At 40.2% G+C, this 21,326-nt stretch overlaps 1 protein-coding gene across 1 annotated transcript in view; it reads right to left on the bottom strand.

Annotated features, from left to right (window-relative positions):
- pmepa1 (prostate transmembrane protein, androgen induced 1) overlaps positions 1–15,072 on the bottom strand; it is a 43,624-nt gene extending 28,552 nt beyond the window's left edge. The window contains exon 1 of the mRNA XM_044170152.1: positions 14,508–15,072. Within this exon, the coding sequence (XP_044026087.1) occupies positions 14,508–14,610 (103 nt within the window). The 5' untranslated portion in view covers positions 14,611–15,072. The remainder of the gene's footprint in view (positions 1–14,507) is intronic.
- Positions 15,073–21,326: the final 6,254 nt, after the last annotated feature.

The following is a 21,326-nucleotide window of genomic DNA, read 5'->3' as shown; positions in this document are numbered from 1 at the left end:
ATGTGTGTGTGTGTGTGTGTGTGTGTGTGTGAGAGAGAGAGAGAGAGAGAGAGAGAGAGAGAGAGAGAGAGAAATAACGTCTTCTTTAGACAAAACAAATCTCTGCAGAAACCCAAACAAGATCACTGTGACAAAGCCATTCAAACGAAGCATAGCAAGGAAAGTTTAAAAAAGGAAAGACTGAGCGAGGGAGGCGTAGTGAAGCAAAGCAAAAAGTGAAAACATTTAAAAACAGAATTTCTGCTGGTCGGGAAAAATTCTCAAGTCAACGTTTATCACATGTGACATCTGGCAAAAAACCTAAAACACACCTGGACATTCTGTTTCTTATTCAGTCTCTGTGTGAAAGGGAGCAGAGAACATTTCCGCTTCACTGCTGACAGTGACTGATGTTGTCAACATTTCTCTGCAGCATCAGTGTCAGAAATGTTTACCATGAGTGGATCTGTTGTTGAGTAATGAAGGCTTAATGGATGGATGGATGGCAAACAAGATGGGAAACTGGCTCTGTGCCTATGGAGCACAAAACAATATGGGCCTCATATATATATACTGTATATATATGTATATACATGTGTGTGTGTGCCAGCTGGCAAGGCCTACCCTCTCTCTACCGAACGAGGTGTGGGAGGTTGTTGGACACAATGAGAGCAGAGATTGTGTTTCTGATGTTGCCAAGAATCTGTCAACTCAGGTGTGATGGGAGCTTTTTTCAAGAAACTTGTTGGCTCTCACTTTACTTCCTGCAACAAGACCCTATCCTTCCTGGCCCGTCCGTAGAAGGCAGAAAAACGACTTTTTAAGAAGTTCCTCAAACTTTCTAAATAGAATCTTTTCGTCCACATCTTCCCTCTTCTACAGACTCTAAAAAGAGAAGCGTTTCTCTTTCTAAGGCCTTGTGGTTGAACTGGACCAAGACACGGAGCACAAAGCAACATATGGGTGAGGTGGAGTCTGATGTGATAACGGGGCGACACTCTTAAGGCTAGAAAAATGATGAAGTACAAACTTTGATGAATCTGATCAAGGTTGCAAGACTTAAACGTCATGTTTTGTGCTTTTAAATTTTCTATTTTTGGCCTTAAGAGAGAGTCGCGCCTTCCCATCATCAGGCTCCCATTCTTACTTGGACTGCACATTCAACGTCACTGCAGCAACTTTAATGGAGTCAAAACGGGTATGTTTAGGTTAAGTAAATACATTTGCCTGGCTCAGACGCCACAGATGCTGTAAGTTCCAACTATTAATGTTTTTTCGATCACTTGAGGGCAGCAGAACAAGGTCCAAACACAACACTGACATATTATCACCTTGTAAATTTCTCATGGCGAATGTGTTAGCAAGCAGTTGCCTTTTTACACATCCAACAGACATAGAGCAACATTATCATTCATTTTGAGTTGTGTTTGTGTCCACCTGATGAGCCCTAGTGCAATATTCATTCTCATTTTAGTTCTGTTTTGGCCTCCACCAAGATTTTATCAAGACATTACCACATCACCACAAAACATGTGCAGAAACATTCACTACATTCCTTAAGATTACAGTCTGCAGATGTCAAGTACATATGTGACAGGTTTTTGTTAAGATTAATTGATCATTTTGTCTATAAAATGGCAGGAAATAGTGAAAACTGCCCCTCACAAATTTCCAGTTCCTAGGTGAAGTCTTCAAATTGCTTGTTTTGTCCAACCAACAATCCAAAACACAGAGATATTCCATCAAGAGCAGGCTTACATTATCGTTTTCCAAAAGCTCAGTTTTCCCTGTCAACACTAAAATGTATGTATGTATGTATGTACGTTCAGATTTATGTCCTCTGAAGACTAAAAGCTCAGTTTTGGGGTTTGAAAAACATCAGCTTAGTGTGGACAAAAGGCCAAAATGGAGAGAAAAATATTTTTTTTTTTCCAGATTTAGCCAGCTTAGTGTGGATGTAATCTTGGCCATAGCTGAAAAAATGTGAATAATCAGAACTATGATTAGGCTACTTGAATACACAGCATTATTGTGATAAAATGTTATTTTGAATGTATCTTTTATTACTCACCTTTTTGCCCTAAAACCATTAAAATCGCATAATTAGTGTGCAAATAAAGTTGACTACTGTGTCTGTGTGCTTTTCTAACCTGCTTCTCTGTCTAGACACACTGAGGTCTAGCCTCTGTGTGTGTGTGTGTGTGTGTGTTTGTGTGTGTGTTTGTGATAGTCAGAGAGGATGGGGGTTGTTGTCATTGAGGTGGAGCTTGGTTTGCGTCGGGCTGGGTGCTTATAATAAGAACTGCTTGTGCACTGTGGCTGTGTGTTTGAATAGTTGAATGTATAATGATAATTTTTAGTAATATAAACAGAGAGGCGGGGTCCGAGTGTCGTCTGTGTGTGTGTGTGTGTGTGTGTGTGTGTGTGTTTGTGGATGCAAATTACGTGGTCCCAGCTGTTTCCTATGGGCCAGAGGGCAAAGTGAGGCAGACACAGTCCTCCCTACACGTCTGTGTGTGTGTCTGTCTGGGTGTGTGTGTGTGTGTGTGTGTGCGTGCGTGTGTAGGGGTCAAGCCCACAGTCATGAACATCTATGTCACGTGTGTGAGGGGGTTGAGAGTGTGTGCGTGTGGTTTGCAGACTGAAGTGTCTACTGTCTAGACCTAGTCTAGCAGTCAGGACCAGACCAGCTGACGTCTCAGCTTTAGTGTCTTTGTGACACGCCATGATGTAAGGCACATGTATATGATACTAAAAGAACAAAATGTGTATATCACCATGTCAGGAACATGTCAGCATTACTCTTGTGACTCCACATCATCTGCACATTCAGTGAAAATCATATTTTCTGCGACCTTTTCTGACCTTCTGCGATTGTGGGAGCACAGCATTAAAATGTAGGAAAAGGTACTGAACTTCAACATGTAACACGTTACTTATAGTGTTTATAACACGCTATAATTAAATGTAGTTGTAAGGACATTTTGTATTTGTCAATAATTATAAACTCTCCTATGAAGACATTTTTTATATTATTGCAACTGCGTTTTACGACATTGTCATTCATTATCTGTTTACATACCAGACTCCACTTGAGTTGTTGTTGACAAATACATTCATAAAAAAAATTTAAAAAACAAATACTAAATGTTCATATGTTGGCTATAAATGCTAAATGGGGGTGTTAAAGTAAAGTGTTACCCTTGAAATGACACTGAGTATGTAAAAAGTATCAAGCATCAACGTTAGCATTGGATGGTCAGATTATTAGGCTTGTTTAGTAATTATTTGATCAGATATTTTCTGATGTACATCAGGAACCTTCTCTAACTTTAGACAATATTGTATTTAAGCAACGTTCTATCTAAACTAAAGGATCAAAAAAGAATTGGCACTGAAATTTCAAACAATACCCGGAGCTATCAAAATGTAAACTCAACGTGCATATTTAGCATATTTGGAGCCTGTCCAATGCACCATCTGAGACTTTGTCATCTGATATTATATATCAGATGACAAATATATATTGATGATAGTACAGCCAATCAGCTCTCAAGCTGTCACTCAGCTCAGTTGCTGTATTAAACATTTACTGGCAGCAGGAAATGCCTGACGACTTTGAAGCGACAAATCAATCAGTAACACCTCATCAAAGGCATCAAAATATATCTGCACTCTATAAAACAAGCAAATGAAACTGAACTAATCAATGCAGTCAATAAATTCAGTGACGTCATGAAGTTTAAAACGTGCAGGGTCACGTTTTGATAACTTGAAGGGGTGTTTTAAGAGGCTTACACAAACAATGAGATAATTAGCTCAACGTAATCAACATCGAAAAGCAATGAGAAGTAAACTGTAGCAAAATATGACTAAATACAAATACACACACGTACTTCCAAAACCAGCCCCCACTGTTGTGACAATGAACCTTTCACCCCTCCCCCTCCCTGCCTCCTCCTGGCCTGACCCTTGACCTTTGCCCTCCCAGACACCCAGACTGCCTCACTTCACCCCCTCTCCCTGCAGATGCTGAGCAACGTTGGTTTCATATGCAAAAAATCCCCCATCAACACAACAAGCATTTGCATACATACATCTGAATATCTGAATCTGTAATGGCAATTATATGCTATACATATGTGTGCAGACTGAATCACTCATGTAGGTCTGATTAGAGAGTTAGAATTGTTTCTTATTTAAACATGTCTTTATCAGGCCAGCGCAGAAATATAATATTAAAACATATGTGTTTGTTTAAAGGCTACATTTCTTTCCATATCGCCTAAAATCACCTTCTACTTTCAAATTAAAACATTCAAATCATTTGAAAAATGAAAAATAACAACAGATGGTCCTTCAAGCAGCTAAAGAGAGTCACCAACAGCAAAATAACTCCCAACTGCAGGAACTCTTAAATGTTAACTCTGCAGTGTAAAGATTAACTACTTCAATAATTCTTTCTTTTCAGGCATCGTCCGTCCAGCTACTTTTAAACAACAAAGATCCGCTCCAAAGAGACAGTAAGGGTTTCATTTTGGTTCAGACTATTTTATGAAAGAGGGTTTGTTTTCAGTGTCATACTCCAAAACTGTAAAGCAGCACATTCTGGTTTGGATTCATTCATGAAAAACTAAAACATTTTCTTTTCCATATCTCTGACTGCAGTGACCTAATCCTGGTTCACTAATTAAACAGACACTTTTTAATTCTTACAGTACAAACAGATTACAATGGAGCGGCGTCTTGTGGAACAGAGAAATGAAAGAAACCCAAGCTTATGGCTCTGGCTAAATAATGAAACACCGTGTAGACCATGTCATCGGCTGACGTTTTAGAAAACCAAATGGCAGTTTACCCTGGCTCAGACTAGTTAATTGTCACTCTTTTTAACAAACTATAAACAAGTGACTATATTTACCTTCAGCTCCAACAGTAACACAAGCAACTCAAAAGAAAAGGACACTTTAGTCTCAGAGAAGCAGATAAAATTGCGGTTGCTAGAAGATGTATAATGTGCTCAGACACTTTCAGCATTCAAACAAACATTTTTTTCCCATATTACTGATGACAGTGTTAACTGAAGACTAATCAGTCATATAATTACTGAAAATATATATAAAAAAAAGGTGCTTTTTTTAATTCAGTGTGGACACACACAGATAAGGCAAAAACCTTCTCCAGGTTATAGACTGACGACTGAAAGCAACATGTAAACTGAGCTATTCAAATTATTAAAATTGCAACTAATGATTATTTTCATTATCAATTAATTATTTTCTTGATTAACTGATTCAAATGTTTATGAAAAAAATCAAAAATCAAGTCGATCTCTTCAAACTTCTTGTTTTGTCCGAAAACCCAAAATGACAAAAGGAACAGCAAATCTTTACAACCGAGAAGCTGAAAGTAGGCAATGTTTGATATTTTTGTTTGAAAAAATGATTTAAACGATATCAAATTAGTTTCTGATTCATTTTGATTCATGATTATTCGCCTACCTCCTTTTTTTAATGCCAACATTACATCCACGATCTATTCCACATTAGCAGGTGACACTTAGCACTTACAGAGTAGACTAATTAACAAAAGCCAAAACACACTTTTTTCCTTTACATGCAATCAGACGCGAATGTGAACATTTAGAAACGAGACAATCCTACGCCAGCTTCCGCTGGGCCAGACTAATTAATGAAGGACAAGACACAGTTGTTTTGAACTACTTAAACAGACTACAATTGAAGTATTTAGAAGACCAGACAGCCATACAGGGTTTTTTTCTGCCTCAAACTAATTAATGAAAAACAAGAGACGATCTTTTCCACATTGTCGCATGACAGCCTATGCATATAGCAGGCAGACAGTCATTGCCTTTATTTATAGCGCAGCCTCTTGGTACGCAGACAGTCTCTGTATGGATTTATTCACACTGCGAGACAGACATATAGGGCCGGCTCTGACTTCAGACTAATTAATGGGAGAATATAGGTCCAACAGACTACAAGGGCCTCAGCTGAACACCGTCTTGTATGCAGATTATATGCAGAAAGCACACACACACACAAACACACGCAACCCCCAAAGCGACGATGACCTTGACCCCTTGACGCACAAGCCGCATGCATCTACATATATGCATGATGAGACCGTGATGAAGACTTTTTTCTGGTTTCTGTGTGTGTGTGTTACTGATGTCTAGACCAAGAAACAATGAACAGCTGAGAGGTTGAATGAAAGGCACGAAGGAAGCAAAGCGGAAAGTAAGGACGCTTGAGGAAGGATGTGAGCCAAGAACTAAGGAGGTCAGGAAGGAGCTTAAAAGGAGGAAAAGAAGGTGAAAAGAAATTAAAGACAGCAGAAACTAAATTATAGAGTGTGTGGGAGGGGCCGCTGGTTCTGGAAGTGTTTTTCCCCCTACTGTACTTCTGTACTGTGTATACTGCATTTTTTCTTCTAATAATGTCTTCACTGTTTCTTCACATAGAAACACGGGACTTTTAATTTTTTTAATTATTTGAACTTAGTTTCGGAAAAACCCAGTGTTTTCTATCAGTTTGGCGTGGTGGACAGTTCAAAATACCCATGAGCCTCTGCAGCCAACGCCAAGGAGAAAAAAACAGTCAGAGGCAGGAATCAGAGCGGTAGCAAATTCAAAACATTGTGTTGGTGCAGTTTGAGAACAAAACACGGCACCACAGTTGCTGAATTCACCCACAATTGAACCAGAATTTAAAAGTGCACTGATTTAAGCTGCACATTGTCTTTTCAGTAATATTTAGTTTTCACTTAGCATTAGCGGAATTTTAAGCTCTGTGATTGGATGTTTCTTACTGAAATGCACCTTGGGAGTCGTAGTTAACTGCACAAGTTAAGTTTTTATGTACACAGGCTTGTGCCTTCGACTTTTTATTAGATTTTCTAACAGTTATTAATCATTTGTACTGATGATTCAACCCGGAGAATGTCATGCCCATCCACGCCGTAGAAGTGCTCCAGCTATGAGTCGAGTAACATTGTCTATGGGAAATATGAATGGGTCTATAATTTTGATGAAATAGCTCCTCCCACTTCGCAACTCTATACTGAAAGAGAGGAAGGAAGGTAGGAAGGAAGGAAGGAAGGAGGACGAAGCTAGGAAAGAAGGTGACATCGACAGAAGGACAGCAGGTTGTCAGCAGGACTCAAACAACTGGACAGGGACAACAGGAAATGCTCTTCCCTGCATCAACAGCTACTATTGACGTGCTCTTGAGCAACCGCTCCACTGAGACTGTGGCTGAACTGGGAAGCTCCCAGTGTCACGTGTTATAACAAAGAGCAGCTGAGTCGACTTTCGGTGGATAAATCTTTTCTTCCGAGACAAATTACCGTCTGTTTATCGTACACGAGGATTAAAGTGATTCTGGTTCTGGGACGATGCCAGCTGTCAGTCAAAGAAAACACAAAAGGCAGAGTTTGATCCACGCATGCTTCTGTAAACACACAGAATATCAAATATCAACCTCTCTTCTTTACTGCAAGAAAAGGCAACAATAGAACAACATTTTTTTATATAATTTTACAAATCCTCCCTCAACTGACTATCACAACATCACACACACACACACACATATAAATACACAGACAGGAAATAAATAGACAAACGCAGACTAACACATGTGCACGCTTACACACACACACACACACACTCACTCGCACACAGAGTACTGAGACAGCCAGACAGAGAGGTTTACATAATAAGTCTAGGAGGTCAGCCAGAACAGACTCAATCATTTAATTTCCATGATTCACTGAGTGAGAGAAGAAAAGACAGAATGAAAGAAAGAAAGAAGGAAAGAAAGAAAACCAATCAATGAGAACTAAAAGATAGAGACAAAAAAGACAAACACTGTTTGAAAATATGACAGAAACTAACTCTTTCACTTTCTTGTTTTGTTTTTGGAGCTCTCAGTTTTCTCCTGGATTTGTTGAAACATCTCTCCCTTAGGCCACAGTCACCTCTCAAATACTGCTCATATCTCATGATTTTGGATTACTGACATCCATCTATCAATAGATCCCAAGCGTTATACCAATATAAATTGGCAATAATGTTAAAAAGAGCAGCATGAACACAAACTTCCATCGCAGTTCAGTTACAGCGAGTGCCCGAATTGAGGTTTCTTCTCAAACACTGATGAAGTCGACTCCTTGTCTGTCTTTCCAGTGTCGTGTCTCCTTGCTGACGCTGTTTCAGCTAAGCTACAGCGACACACAGTCGGCTCAGTTAAATGGTGTAAAAGTCGCTTCTGGTGCGGCTATTACAGTTTGAGCGACCAAAAGACGAAGTTGCATGCAGGTTACGTCAGGATGTAGATTTGCACCACATGCCGACAAAAGTGGAATTGGATAAAAACGCTGTTTGTTTGCTTTTTACACTGATTAGTAAACATCATCTCTGTGTAAGATGGGAGCTTCAGCTTGAACAAGATGTGAGGAGTGATTATTTTGTACAGAAGGACACGCGACAATAAAAAAGACGGATTTCAGATGTAAGAAGGACTTTTTTCAAGCTAAAAATATAGTAAATATTGTTGACAGCTGGTGCTTTTGTACACATACTTATTATAAACTAGAAGTGGTGAGATGTCCAAAGAGATAAAGACACGAGCAGTTCACTTCACTAACAGTAGCTGGAAATTCCAAATATGTTCAGCGCTGATGTTGGTTAAGCGAGACAACATTCAAATCACTTTATCACAATAACCAAAATTCCAGATGAAATCATGTCTCAAACTACAGTATCGCTGTTCCCATTGGATGTGGTTCAGGTTGATAAAGTACCTGAGCAAAACAGTCAGGTAAGCAGGCTTCTCATTTTTAGCCGGCACCGACTTTCTCTGGTGTTACACCAGCTGTAATTAATTAACGTTAATGCCCGGTGTCACCTGCCAAAAGGCCACAGTGAAACTGTTGTGTGGTTAAAGCGTTCTCTGTAAGCCAGTGTCTTTATTTAGCCAAAGATTGTTAGTGAGGTAAAAAAAAAAACACCACTGTGTAAGATCTCTCTATGATTGTAAGTGGACAGTGTGTCCAATAAGTATTTCATAATATCTTCTGCTGCTCATCTTATTTTCAGGTCGTATCTGTGTGTTGTTAATAATGTTTCTGCCCACTCAAACAAAAACTACAATCTCAAATTTTTCTTTAAGTTGTAGCTATTTTTCACTTAGTTACCAGTGTTGAAAGCTGAACCCAAATAGATTTGATAAGGGATTTGAAATGTATTCGGTAAGCAGATTCAGATTCGATAAAATACTATCGAAGCCTAACCGTAACATTATATCAACATGTTGTTCAAAAACAACACAAGAACAATGAAGTCAAGAACTGTCAGGTAGGGGGGTTCTGTAACTTGCTCATGGCTACACAGGTTGTTGCAGGGATCAAACTTGTGACTTTACAGTAACGTGTGTTGATCAGAAAAGACATCCAGTCACAGCGTGTCCTTCCTGCAGTCACCTCCTGTCTACTCAGGAACACTCTGACTCTTTTCCTCGAATTCAATAACCAAAATAAATGCCACTACCCTCCAGCTGAATACACACACACACACACACACACACACACACACACACACTCAGACAAACGCTGTGGGTAACATTTATGTTGGCTATGGAGACAGACTGTGGAGGTGCTGGCGTTAAGGCGGCCAGACATGTAGTAACAAATGTACAGGGAAACCAAGCTGCTGGTAGGAAATGATTCTTCCAAGCTGATACCAGCAATGACTTCACCACACACACACACACACACACACACACACACATGGCTAGCCTGTGAGTAATGCTGATGTCATGTGCTTTGACTAGCAATGTCTGCCACTCAAGAACAGATGTGTGTGCCTAAGTGTGTGTGTGTGTGTGTGTGTGTGCTCTTATATGTCAGAGGGTATAACAGGTATATGTTACCCTACAATTACAACTTCACAGATCCAGATGAAGAACGATGTGCGGGAGTGATGGAGAGACAGATGGAAGATAGTTTGAAGTGAGTCAGGGTCTCTGCGGCTCCTTCACAAGACGGAACTGATCTAAATTCAATTACTTAAAGCATGGGACAGCGGGTTAATTTGAGCTGCCTGTCCTCATTACAAATAATTCTTATTTCTCCCTGCTTCGTTTCTTCATTTTTGTTGTAAATCAGGTCTCACATTTACCTTTACCTTGTTGTCTTTGTTTTCAGCTGCATTTATGTCTATTTCTGTGTATGTACGTTGAGAGCAACGACAACCGGAGTCTAATTCCTTGGATGTGTACACACACCTGGCCAATGAAGCTGATTCTGATTCTGATTTAATTTAAAGTGGCTTAAAATATGTGAAGTTTGGCTCCATAAAACCCTATGAAGGGCTTATTGGTATTTTGAAAAAATATAAACCAAACGGCAAAAAACATTTTTAATCTCACTTTTATGTCATTCTGTAGAGGACGGCCTCTTGAAGCTGTGTCTAAGGAGGACAAAATGGATAGATACTACTAGAGGTAAGGGAGAAAATATAATAAAATATCTGCTTGTTTATTTTTTATTTGGGTGAACTGACCTTCTAAAGTAAAAACTGAGGGAAACGCTGCTTTTTCTATCATGTCTACATCGTCCTTTGATCACCACATCTCATACAAGTGTATGACTTGGATTATCTTTTGTTATACTTTCTTCCACTGTGTCTTTCATCTTTCCTATCACACGCCACTGCATAACGTCCAGTTCAGCTGACACACCTTAAACATAATCTTGTTTTTTTAAATGAAGGCCAATGCATCATCAGTTAGTTTCTATCAACTCCTACACAATTTTCAGTTCACCAGAATGTCTCTCTCTTTTTGCTTATTTGGAATTTTCTTCTCTCTGTCGGTTTCTCTTTCTCGTTTGCTGACACATTGGTCCTTTTTTCTAAAGTTTTGACATATTCTTCTCACTCCCTTCCTTCTCTACTGTCTCTGTAGGCTTCTCTCTCCTCCTTTGGTTTATCTGTTTCCCTCCTTTTGTCTTCCAGACTAAACATCATGTCTGTTCTCAGACAGAGGAATTGTGTGTGTGTGTGGTGTGTGTCTCTGTCTGCACTCTTATCTTGTCTTTCTGTTACAAGTCCAGGCAATGATCTGATGATCTGTACTTCACTGGCTGATTGCTATTACTACTGCTGGACATACTTACGTACATTTGGTCAAACCTTACATCCAATCTTAATGCCACAGCATACTATGTACTATTTCAGACAACAGTGTGCTTCGAACGTTGTGGCAACAGTTTAGTGAAGGCCCTTTCTTGTTTCAACATGACAATGCCTCCACTTGCAGGTCAATAAAGAAGTGGTTTTCCCAGTTTGGTGTGGAAGAACTTGACTGGCCTGCGCAGAGCCCTGACCACAACCACATCAAACACCTCCGGGATGAACTGGAAATCTGACTAAAACCAAAACCAAGAAGCGCGGAGGCTGTTAAGAGCAGCAGATTAATTCCCACGCCGTTGGAATGACCTGTTCAACCATCACATATGGGTGTAATGTTTGGACGTCCACATACTTTTGGCCATGTAATGTATTGCTATTACTACTGCTAATACTAGTAGTGATACTGCAATTGTAGCACTGCTACTGCTTCTAATACTCCTACATGAACCATTACTACTGCTGATGTTAATACTACTACACTGGTACTACTTCAACTGCTTTTACTTCTGTTACTAATTACCACTATTACTCCAACTATTACTTCCCTTGCAAATAATATTACTCACTCTATTACACTGATACAATTGCTATTACCAAGACCATAACTGAATATATTAAGAATATCAAGAATATCACGTAATGATATTACTGGTAATTAACCTGGTCTGGCAAGGCTCAATAAGCATCTGCTTAGGACACACAACATTTTAAGTAGGCTGTATGGCAAAGAGATGACTGATGACAGCCACATGAACCCTTCCTACACATAATTAGGCGAACACATTACTCACTGGGTTCTCAATCATCTTTGCTTCCAAATTTATAACTGGAAAGTCATAATAAGCCAGTCAGAATATCTCCTGAACCATCCAAGAAAATCCGTGTCTAAATAAATCCTAGGTGGAAAAAAGGCCATGGAGTCACTGAATCATGCTTCTTCTTTAGTCTGTAACAAAATGTTTTTCACAAGGTTTGGGATTTTCAAGGCTGAATTAATCTCTCTGCATGTTTTCCATTCTTGAATCATGTAATGTAAACTGAACTCGCACAATGTAGTCTGGCTTTGTGCGACTCAAAGTTCGCTTCCATTCCGTTATGAGTATTTTAACATTTTGATTCAAAATATTTGTATTATTTCCTGGATTCATTGATTCATTGTTTGGTCTACAAAATGTCAAATTGTGAAAAATGCTTGTTTTGTCTGACAATCACTCCAAAACCTAAAGATTTTCAGTTAAGAGCTGCTCCATTAATCAATCAACAAAAAAAAATTGATAATTAATGAATTCTTTGAAGTCATTTTTCAAGCAAACGATCCGGCTCCAGCGTCTCAGTTTGCTGCTTTACTCGATCGTATGTGATCGTAAACTGAATATCTTTTTTTTTATCGTTTTGGACTGTTGGTCGGACAAACGAGACATTTAAAGATGTCCCGTCGCGCTTTAGAAAATTGTGATGGTCAGAAAATGTTTTATTTTTCACTATTTTCTAGCATTTTATTGACCAAACGAGTAATCAACTAATCAAGAAAATAATCGTCAGATTAACTGATAATGAAAGCAATTGTTAAGTTTAAGTCCTAATTCAGTTTATTATCACATATGACAAAATAAAGCAGCAAACACTCACCACTGAGAAGCAGGAACTAGAGAATGTTTGGCACTTTTGCTTGAAAAATGACTTCAACGATTGATCCGTTATCATAGTAGCTGCAGATTATTTTTCTGTAGACTGACTAATTGATTAATAAAATAATCATTTAATTCAACAAGCAACGATTAGTCGATTAATCAATCAGTCAAACTGCAGGAAATGAATCTGCAACAACTCTGATAATCAGCTAATCATTTTGAGTCATTCTCTCTCTGGTTCCAGATTCTCCAGTGTGACTATTTGCTGGTTTTCTTAGTTTTCTACGACTGTAAACTGAATATGTGTGTGTTTTTGGGCTGTTGCTCTGACAAGAGGAGACATCTGAAGACAACATCTTGGACTCTTTTAAACCGGGCCTGTGTTGACCATTTTCTTACAAATGTACTGTATGCACCGTCTTGTCCAAACACTTGAATCGTTCCTGCTTCAGCTCTGAAGCTGTCTGAGTCAGGCAGTCAGCCCTGCTAGTGACTTCAGCTGGACACACACACACACACACACACACACACACACACAGCTTTCATCTAAATGACCTTTCAGCATTATGACTGTATACATTACCAGCACTGGTGTCCCCAGTGGGAACAGAACCCGGGATAGGTTTAGAGCCTTGCTTTACCAAACAACACACAAAGACATAAAAGCCCACTCATATATAAACATACACACACACACACACGCACAAACACAGGGATTTCCCGGATACGACCACACACGTGAACACGCACGCGCGCGCAGGCAGACGGCTAGACAGACGTCTGGCTTTGCTCGAATGACGAAGCGGCGACAAAACTTCCAACTCTCCCCTTTTCCGCCGAACAAACCCACCCTTTCCTCCAATATCCCGCTTTCAGTGTCCTCTGCGGTAACTTCCTGGTAGTTTGAACACACTTTAAGGCTATTTAAGGTATTTTTTTTGCCGCTAAAAACCATGCGAAAAGGCATATTTTTTCAAATGAAGCAAGCAAGATCAAAGGCAGACACAACGCCGAGGGCTCAGGAACCAAAAAAAATAAAAATCACACTAACCGCTATCTGTCAAACTTAGCTTTCATAGCGAACAAAACTGTCCAAAAAGCCTGAAAATAATATTTGAAGCACAACAGGGGGTAATATAAGGCTCTGCGGAAAGAGATAGGAAGCTTGCGGTTTCGGTTCAAGTTCAATATCAAGCGATATTAGTGACAAATGGGCTATACTTCACGTCTTTTCATTAAGATAGCGATTTATAACCTGTTACTAGCAAAGTTAGTAGCTGTAACAGTTTTATAACGTTGTAGGCTGCAAACGTTAACCGGGGAAAGCGATCTTGATGAAAAATGAAGGGCTGTAACGTTGAAAAGCTCAACTTACCCACATAAACGGACATTAAATAGATTCAAAATACAAGAGTGAGCACATTTTGTTGGGTAAAAAGACAAGATGCATGTCACAGAAACACAACCCAACATCACCTATGCCACAAAGTGACTGTTAGCACTCCACAAACTATAAAATGAAGCAATTGATCTCCTATCTGTACCTACTAGGAGGTGTAACGTTAAATCTGAGCACATAACGTTAAAAAAAATACCGGGTGTGTAATGTTACCTTCACGGTCACAGTTTAAAGAAGAAGCCAGAGAATCAGAGACATGAAAAGTCATGAAATGCAAGTTACTCACTGATTTCCATGCTCTGCAGGGAGGTGTAGCGCTTGCAGTTACAAGTAACGTTACAGGAGACATTGGCGGCGGTGGCGTTTAAAACACCCATCAAGTTCAACATTTAAAGCCTATAGACATAAATACTCCAGAAGAGGAAGACAGGGAAGGGCTGGAGAAGAGAAAGCGATCGGAAGGAGAGGAGACCAAAAACCACACCAAACTCCCCCCAAAAAATCCTCCCTTTTCTCTTTTCTCTCCAGCCTCCTCTCCTTCCCCTCCGGTCCGTCCGTCCTCCTCCTGTCTCGGTTCTCTCCTCCTCCTCTCTCCGGTTTCTCCTCCTCTTCCTCCGGAATCTATCTATCTACTATCTACTATCTATCGGCGTACCGTAGAAGTGTCGGTACAGCCGTTAAATGTAGTTTGAACGTTGCTAAAATGTAGTTAAGCGCTAGTTTAAATGGCCGGTTCCGTCCGTTAGCAATCAAGTTTAATGGTTCCGTGTTTTCAGCCGAGTGATCGGCGTCTAAACTGCAAACGGACGTCTGTCTGGTCCTGTCTGCCCCCCTTCTCTCTCTGTCTCCAGGGATTTCTCAGTGACTCTCTCTCTCTCTCTCTCTCTCTCTCTCGGTGACACTGTCTGTGTCTGTCTCTCATTTCCAATTTCCATTTGCTTTTTTGGCACATCACAGGTCTGCCAAAGCACACAGCCAGGGGAAACAGCAGTTAAAGGAAACAACAAAGACGATGACAGCTCGAGTCAGTTTTATTTATTTAGCCCCAAATCACATGTTTGCTCTGTACAACATACAAGACCTTGAACAAGAATATATATATATATATAAAAATATATAAAAACTAATGGCAAGAAGATGACATATAAACCATTTACAGTTTTGCATTTATCCATAAATGAAAAAACAAACTATAATCTACTATTATTATTATGATGATGTAGCCTACATGTGCTTAGGGCTGTATGTACAGCAGATTTTGTAATTGACATTACCTAAACAATAAAAGTGCGTTGTTATGGAGCCCAGCAGGTGTCATGGAAAGAAACTGGGTGCAGGAATTGCTAATTAATAAATTGTGCCCAAAAATGACTAATTTGTGCACTCGTGATAGTTAATTTGTTCTCTTCAATTAATAGATTGTGCATACAAATGACTGATTTCTGCTCTCAAATTAATAAATTGTCCATACAAATTACAAATTCATGCTCACAGGTTACTTAATTCTTGCTCTCGAATTAATCAATTGTGCACACGAATTTTGATTTGTGCTCAGGATTAAATAAATTGTACAAAAATAACTATTCCACGCTCTCAAATGAACACAGTGTGCACAAATGACTGATTCTAATTCATGCTACTGCATTACTTAAATTGTGCACACTAACTACTTCAGTTGTGCTCGTGAATTGATAAGTTATGCTCACAAATTAACAGAACACAATGTTAAACAGTAGCTAATGTTAAGAGTTTAACATGTGTTTAAGGAATGTCGAAGATAACACAATTTTGACAAAAAGAAATCTTACTGCAACTCATGGTCCACTTACTACCTTTTTCCAGAGCTTTCAACCGAACCAAAGACCATCCTTGAATAGAAATAGGGGTTACAATCAAGCCCTCAGGAGCGGTGCTGGGCTGTGAAGTGATTTTGGTGTAGTGGCCACATGGGGTATTTCAACTTCCGGAAAGTGGAAAGTCTAGTCTTTATCCCATTCATGTGTGCAAGGAGCCAACAAGAAGTCAGCCGGCTTGGCCAGACGAAGTCTGGGACGCACATGCTCTCAACATACGCTAACATCCAACCCAGTATTATGGCAGTTCGTGAAATAGTCACAAATTTTAATCTATAGAATCGTACACATGGACAGGAATTTTCCATTTTTTTTCGTGACACTCAGCACGACTTTCAAACTAATAAGGACAAACGTAGTATAAAGAGCGACAAAGTCCACGTAGGGAGGAGGTTGGGTGTGGACAGATGAGTCAAACGCAGGACTTTCACGCGGGAGACCGGGGTTCGTTTTCCAATAGTCTAATCCCAACCAATAGTCAGCATTGATTGTTTTAAGGAAGTATTTATTCTAACCCAAACCATGATCTTTTCCTAAACCTAACCAAGTAGTTTTGGTTCCTAAACCTAACCAAACTGCGACCGTCACCTGAAATGTTTCTCAGCAAGCTATATTTTGGAAGTCTAACCAGACGTTGCACATTTATTATTGCTAACTTGACCGCAAAAAGGCACGGAAGATACTTCCAATTGAAATACATTAGTTTGAAAGTCGTGTCACGAAAAAAATGAAAAACTTGTGCCCATGTACATGAATCCTATAGATTACATTTTGTGACCATTTCATGAACTGCCGTGATACTGTGTTGCAACATCACAACTTGATCCATAGTAAAATCCATAGTATCAGTATGTATGACAAAATCATCATTTCTACGGCCACTTACTAGCTTTTTTGGATTTGTTAGACATATCTCATGGTTTTCATCAGCAAACTGACAACAACAACTTCATTTCAGGTCCTACTGCTACAAAAACGTGACATTAATTTGCATGAATTACTAATTGGTGTACGAAGGTTATTAATTAGAGTGTACAAATTACAGTTTGCTTGAAATCATTAACAAAAGAAGTTTGTTAAAGCAATACGATGACATCGTCTCAGTAGGATTACACGGAAAGTCGACGAACACTGAAGATTCAACTTGCTCATAGTGAATATGACTACTTTTATTTTTGTCTTATGTTGTCGTGTGGTAATGCAGTGCAGCTGTTTCAGATTCAGCTGTGTGTGATAGCTGGCCAAACTAAATCTAGATTTAGACAACTTTTAAAAAGCAGTGAGTTAGCCTTCAGTGGCTGACCACTGTGGCTAAAATTCAACACTCTTGGCAGCAGCTTCACAATGAAAGCCTTCTACTGGTGTCTTGTTGCTGTATTCACTATTATTTTGTGGCCTCACTAATGAAAGGCCCAAATAGGGCTAGAATGAACTTCAGTATAGCTTCAAGTCTTGAAAACATGAAAACACAGAATATAGTTAGGCTACTCAAAATATGTTGCCAAAATATAAGCCCCTATTTCTCTTGTCAGTTAAACATGCTTTAATTGACACACAGGCAAAAACCCATTAAGAAAGTCGAAAGTTTTACAGCAGGGGACATGTGTATCCAGATATCCATATAACTTTTAAAATATTCATAAACCCAAAAGTATATAAATAAAAGCTGACTCAAAATTTTGAATATTAGTGTCTTGTGTGTGTGTGTGCAGTGGATCGACAGAGACAGACATCATTACGTCACCTCCATGATTGACAGGGCCTAGGGACCAATTGGGAGAGACTGTAACAGCATGTCTCATCTGAGTCAACTTTCAATTTAGGTCTGCTTGAGTTTATAGCTGCATGTTAAAGTGGTTTTATTGCCCAGCTGGACTCACCAAAGCCCTAATCTTGTAAAAAGAGAAAAATACTACAAATTCATTGCTCAGTGTGTAAGAATTTAAAAAATGTTTACTTTTGCAAGGAAAGCAACCAATTGCAACGTTAATACAACTTGCTGGAAATCTGAACTAAAGGAACTGAGAACAACCGATCAGGAGACAGTTCAGAGCCACGACAGGGCATACAGCTGCTGAGGGGATCAAACCTTTGACCTTTGAGATATTGCAAGTTTTCTAACTGTTTATTCCAACTTATTAAACCGTCAGTTCAACCAAATTCTGAAAAAAAAAAAAATCAGTTTTCAGAATTTTGTACCTTGAGAAGAAAATACTGTAGTTCATAATGAAAACAGTAAACAGGACATTGTTTCTGGAAAGACCCATCACTGATGATTTTTAAATAAAAAAAATATAAAAACCTTTAAGCACCACAAAGAAATCTCATAACCACTGATTTAAACAGAATGGCATGGTAACACATTTCAGTCAAACATACATAAGATGATCCAAGATACACAAGTGTAAAATAGTGTGTAGAGCCTCTGCTACCCCCTGCTGGACTCCAGCAGCACTGACACAAATAATACCACTGTGCAGAGGCTGGACAAAATAATGGTAAAGTAAATTAGTGGAGCTGCAGGGGAACCATTGAAGAGGCCATACATGTGTGGGTACATAAGTAGGTATCAACAATAAATCTCAGGGAAAAGTTAGTAGCCATGTCAATAAATCTTTGGGTTTGTGACAGGTTCTGTATGTGGGTACACTGACGCTGCATAAAATACTAGAATGCTAAAATTCATTAGCATAATCAATTAGCATGTGCAGCGTTGTAGAATTCAAACAGATGCACAGATGTTTTTAATTTACATTACATTATATACAATTACACATATTACCTTGTTAATATTTGTTGGCATACTAAAATAGTCTGTTTAAATGTTTTAGCATGCTAACAAACATTAACACATTTAAAATAGTAACATGCATTCGAAAAAGGTCTCAAGGTAATTCTTCTGTCTCATTTTGAAAAGATGATTATTAATTGATACTGAAATAGTTACTACAGTCATATGCTTTTTGGATTCATACGAGAATAAACATATGCACACAGATAATAAGAATTTATTTTTTAATAAAATTACTTTAACATAATTTAGCTTAGTATGTATCTCAAAGGTAGAGCAGACTAACCAGATAACCAGAAGAGGAATCTGTTACTTTCCTACCTTCTTTGCATTAGTTTCACTGAACGTTTGCTGCACTTTGGTGCGTCGTCTGACCTGCGATAAAAAATAAACTGTTCAACACATACTGTTTGTTTACTGAAAATCTCCTCATACATAACCTTTTAATGTGGTAAAAGCCAAACAGACAGAGCTCCTCTATTTGGCTGTGTTGTCTGTAGAAGGTCTTGGCACAGGCAGCAGTCTGAGACAATGATAGTCGAGCTGGCAGTGAGTCAGTTTACCGTCTAAAGGGGCTGAGTCACCAAAACGGACACCCAGGTGTGGTCATTCTTTGTCTTTCTCTGTCTCTTTCTCTTCCCTCTTTATCACACTCTTTGAAGACTGAATTGGGTGAATCATTGGGTTGAGGGGTTGGTTACTTGCTCTATTCGTCTGGGGGGGGGGTGATGTTTCAGGAACTGGTGAGAAGGTGAAATACAATCCAGGAAAGCCAGTTTGAGTAATAGATCCCTGAGTTTGGAGGCTTATCAGACGCCAAAATACTGCACAGCTGTTTATAACACTATGACACAGGATTTTACAACCGTGGAAATTTATCAGATGGCAATCATTTTATCCTCCACCTTGATGATTGCGAGATAAGCTGTAGACGTATGGTTTTACAATCCTGTTTACCAGGAAGGTGTGCTCATGTATATTTGATTTCAACCCTGTCCCCTAAAAGTTACATTCAGATACTGATAAATGGTTTTCCGAACACATATTGGAGGAAACCGACTGGCAACTGCATGTAAGTCATAAGGAGGTGGCCTGGGTGGATGGTGGGTGTACGAAGCATGCGACTTTGCCACCGGAGACCGCCGTTCCGCAACTCCTGCATGTGGTAAGGCTAAGGCTACAGACACACTATGGTTCAAGTTAGGTCAGGGAAAGATTGAATGCCAAGAGGAGGGCCTTTACTGATGGTAATAGGGAGGAGGTGAGGAAAATCCAGGGTGACCTGAAGGTGAAGATCAGGGAGGCCAAGGAGAAGTACAGGAGGAAGCTGGAGTGGAAACTCCAGCAGAACAACATGAGAGAGGTCTGGAGCGGCATGAAGACCATCACTGTCTTCAGACCAACTGGCAGCAGAGGAGTTGAAGGCAGCTTGGACAGGGCCAATGAACTTAATCTGTTCTTTAACAGATTCGACACACCGGCTCCTGCTCACCCCCCCATAACTCAGCTGCTGTCGGCCCTCAAGCTCCTCTGAGTACTCTGCTCCCCCCTCCTCCATCTTCCTGGAGTCCTACTCCCCCCTTAACTGGCTCTCAGGCTAACAGCCCTCTTCAGATTGACGACTTCCCCCGCCTGTAACCTCTGCTGTGTGCCTGACTACTGACCAGGTGAGAGGACAGCTGATGAAACTCCACTCAAACAAGGCTGCAGGCCCTGATGGAGTTAGCCCCGTGGTGCTAAAAGCCTGTGCCCCCCAGCTATGTGGAGTCCTTCAACATGTCTTCAACCAGAGCCTGAGTCTTCAAAGGGTCTCTGTTCTGTGGACATCATGCCCCGTTCCTGTGCCGAAGACGCCGCGTCCCAGTGGCTCCAAGGACTACAGACCGGTGGCACTGACCTCCCACATAATGAAGACTCTGGAGAGACTGGTGCTGGAACAGCTGCGGCCCATGGTCAGACCCCTCCTTGGCCCCCTTCAGTTCGCCTACCTGGGAGTTGAGGACGCCATCATCTTCCTGCTGAACCGCAGCTACACCCACCTGGACAAGCCGGCAAGCACGGTGAGGATCATGTATTTTGACTTCTCCAGTGCTTTCAACACCATCCGGCCAGCCCTGCTGGGTGAGAAGCTGGCAGCGATGCAGGTGGATGCCCGCCTCGTGTCCTGGATTGTGGACTACCTGACTGGCAGACCACAGCACGTGCGCCTGCAGCACTGTGTGTCGGACAGCGTGGTCAGCAACACTGGGGCCCCTCAGGGGACTGTCCTCTCTCCCTTCCTCTTCACCATCTACACCACGGACTTTAGCTACCACACAGAGTCCTGCCACCTTCAGAAGTTTTCTGATGACTCTGCTGTAGTGGGATGTATCAGCGGTGGTGATGAGACTGAGTGCAGGGCTGTGGTGGGTAACTTTGTCTCATGGTGTGAGCAGAACCATCTGCAGCTCAATGCGACAAA

This window comes from Siniperca chuatsi, linkage group LG2 (assembly GCF_020085105.1).
Source record: "Siniperca chuatsi isolate FFG_IHB_CAS linkage group LG2, ASM2008510v1, whole genome shotgun sequence".
NCBI lineage: Eukaryota > Metazoa > Chordata > Actinopteri > Centrarchiformes > Sinipercidae > Siniperca > Siniperca chuatsi.
This window is presented reverse-complemented; position numbering and strand designations above follow the sequence as displayed.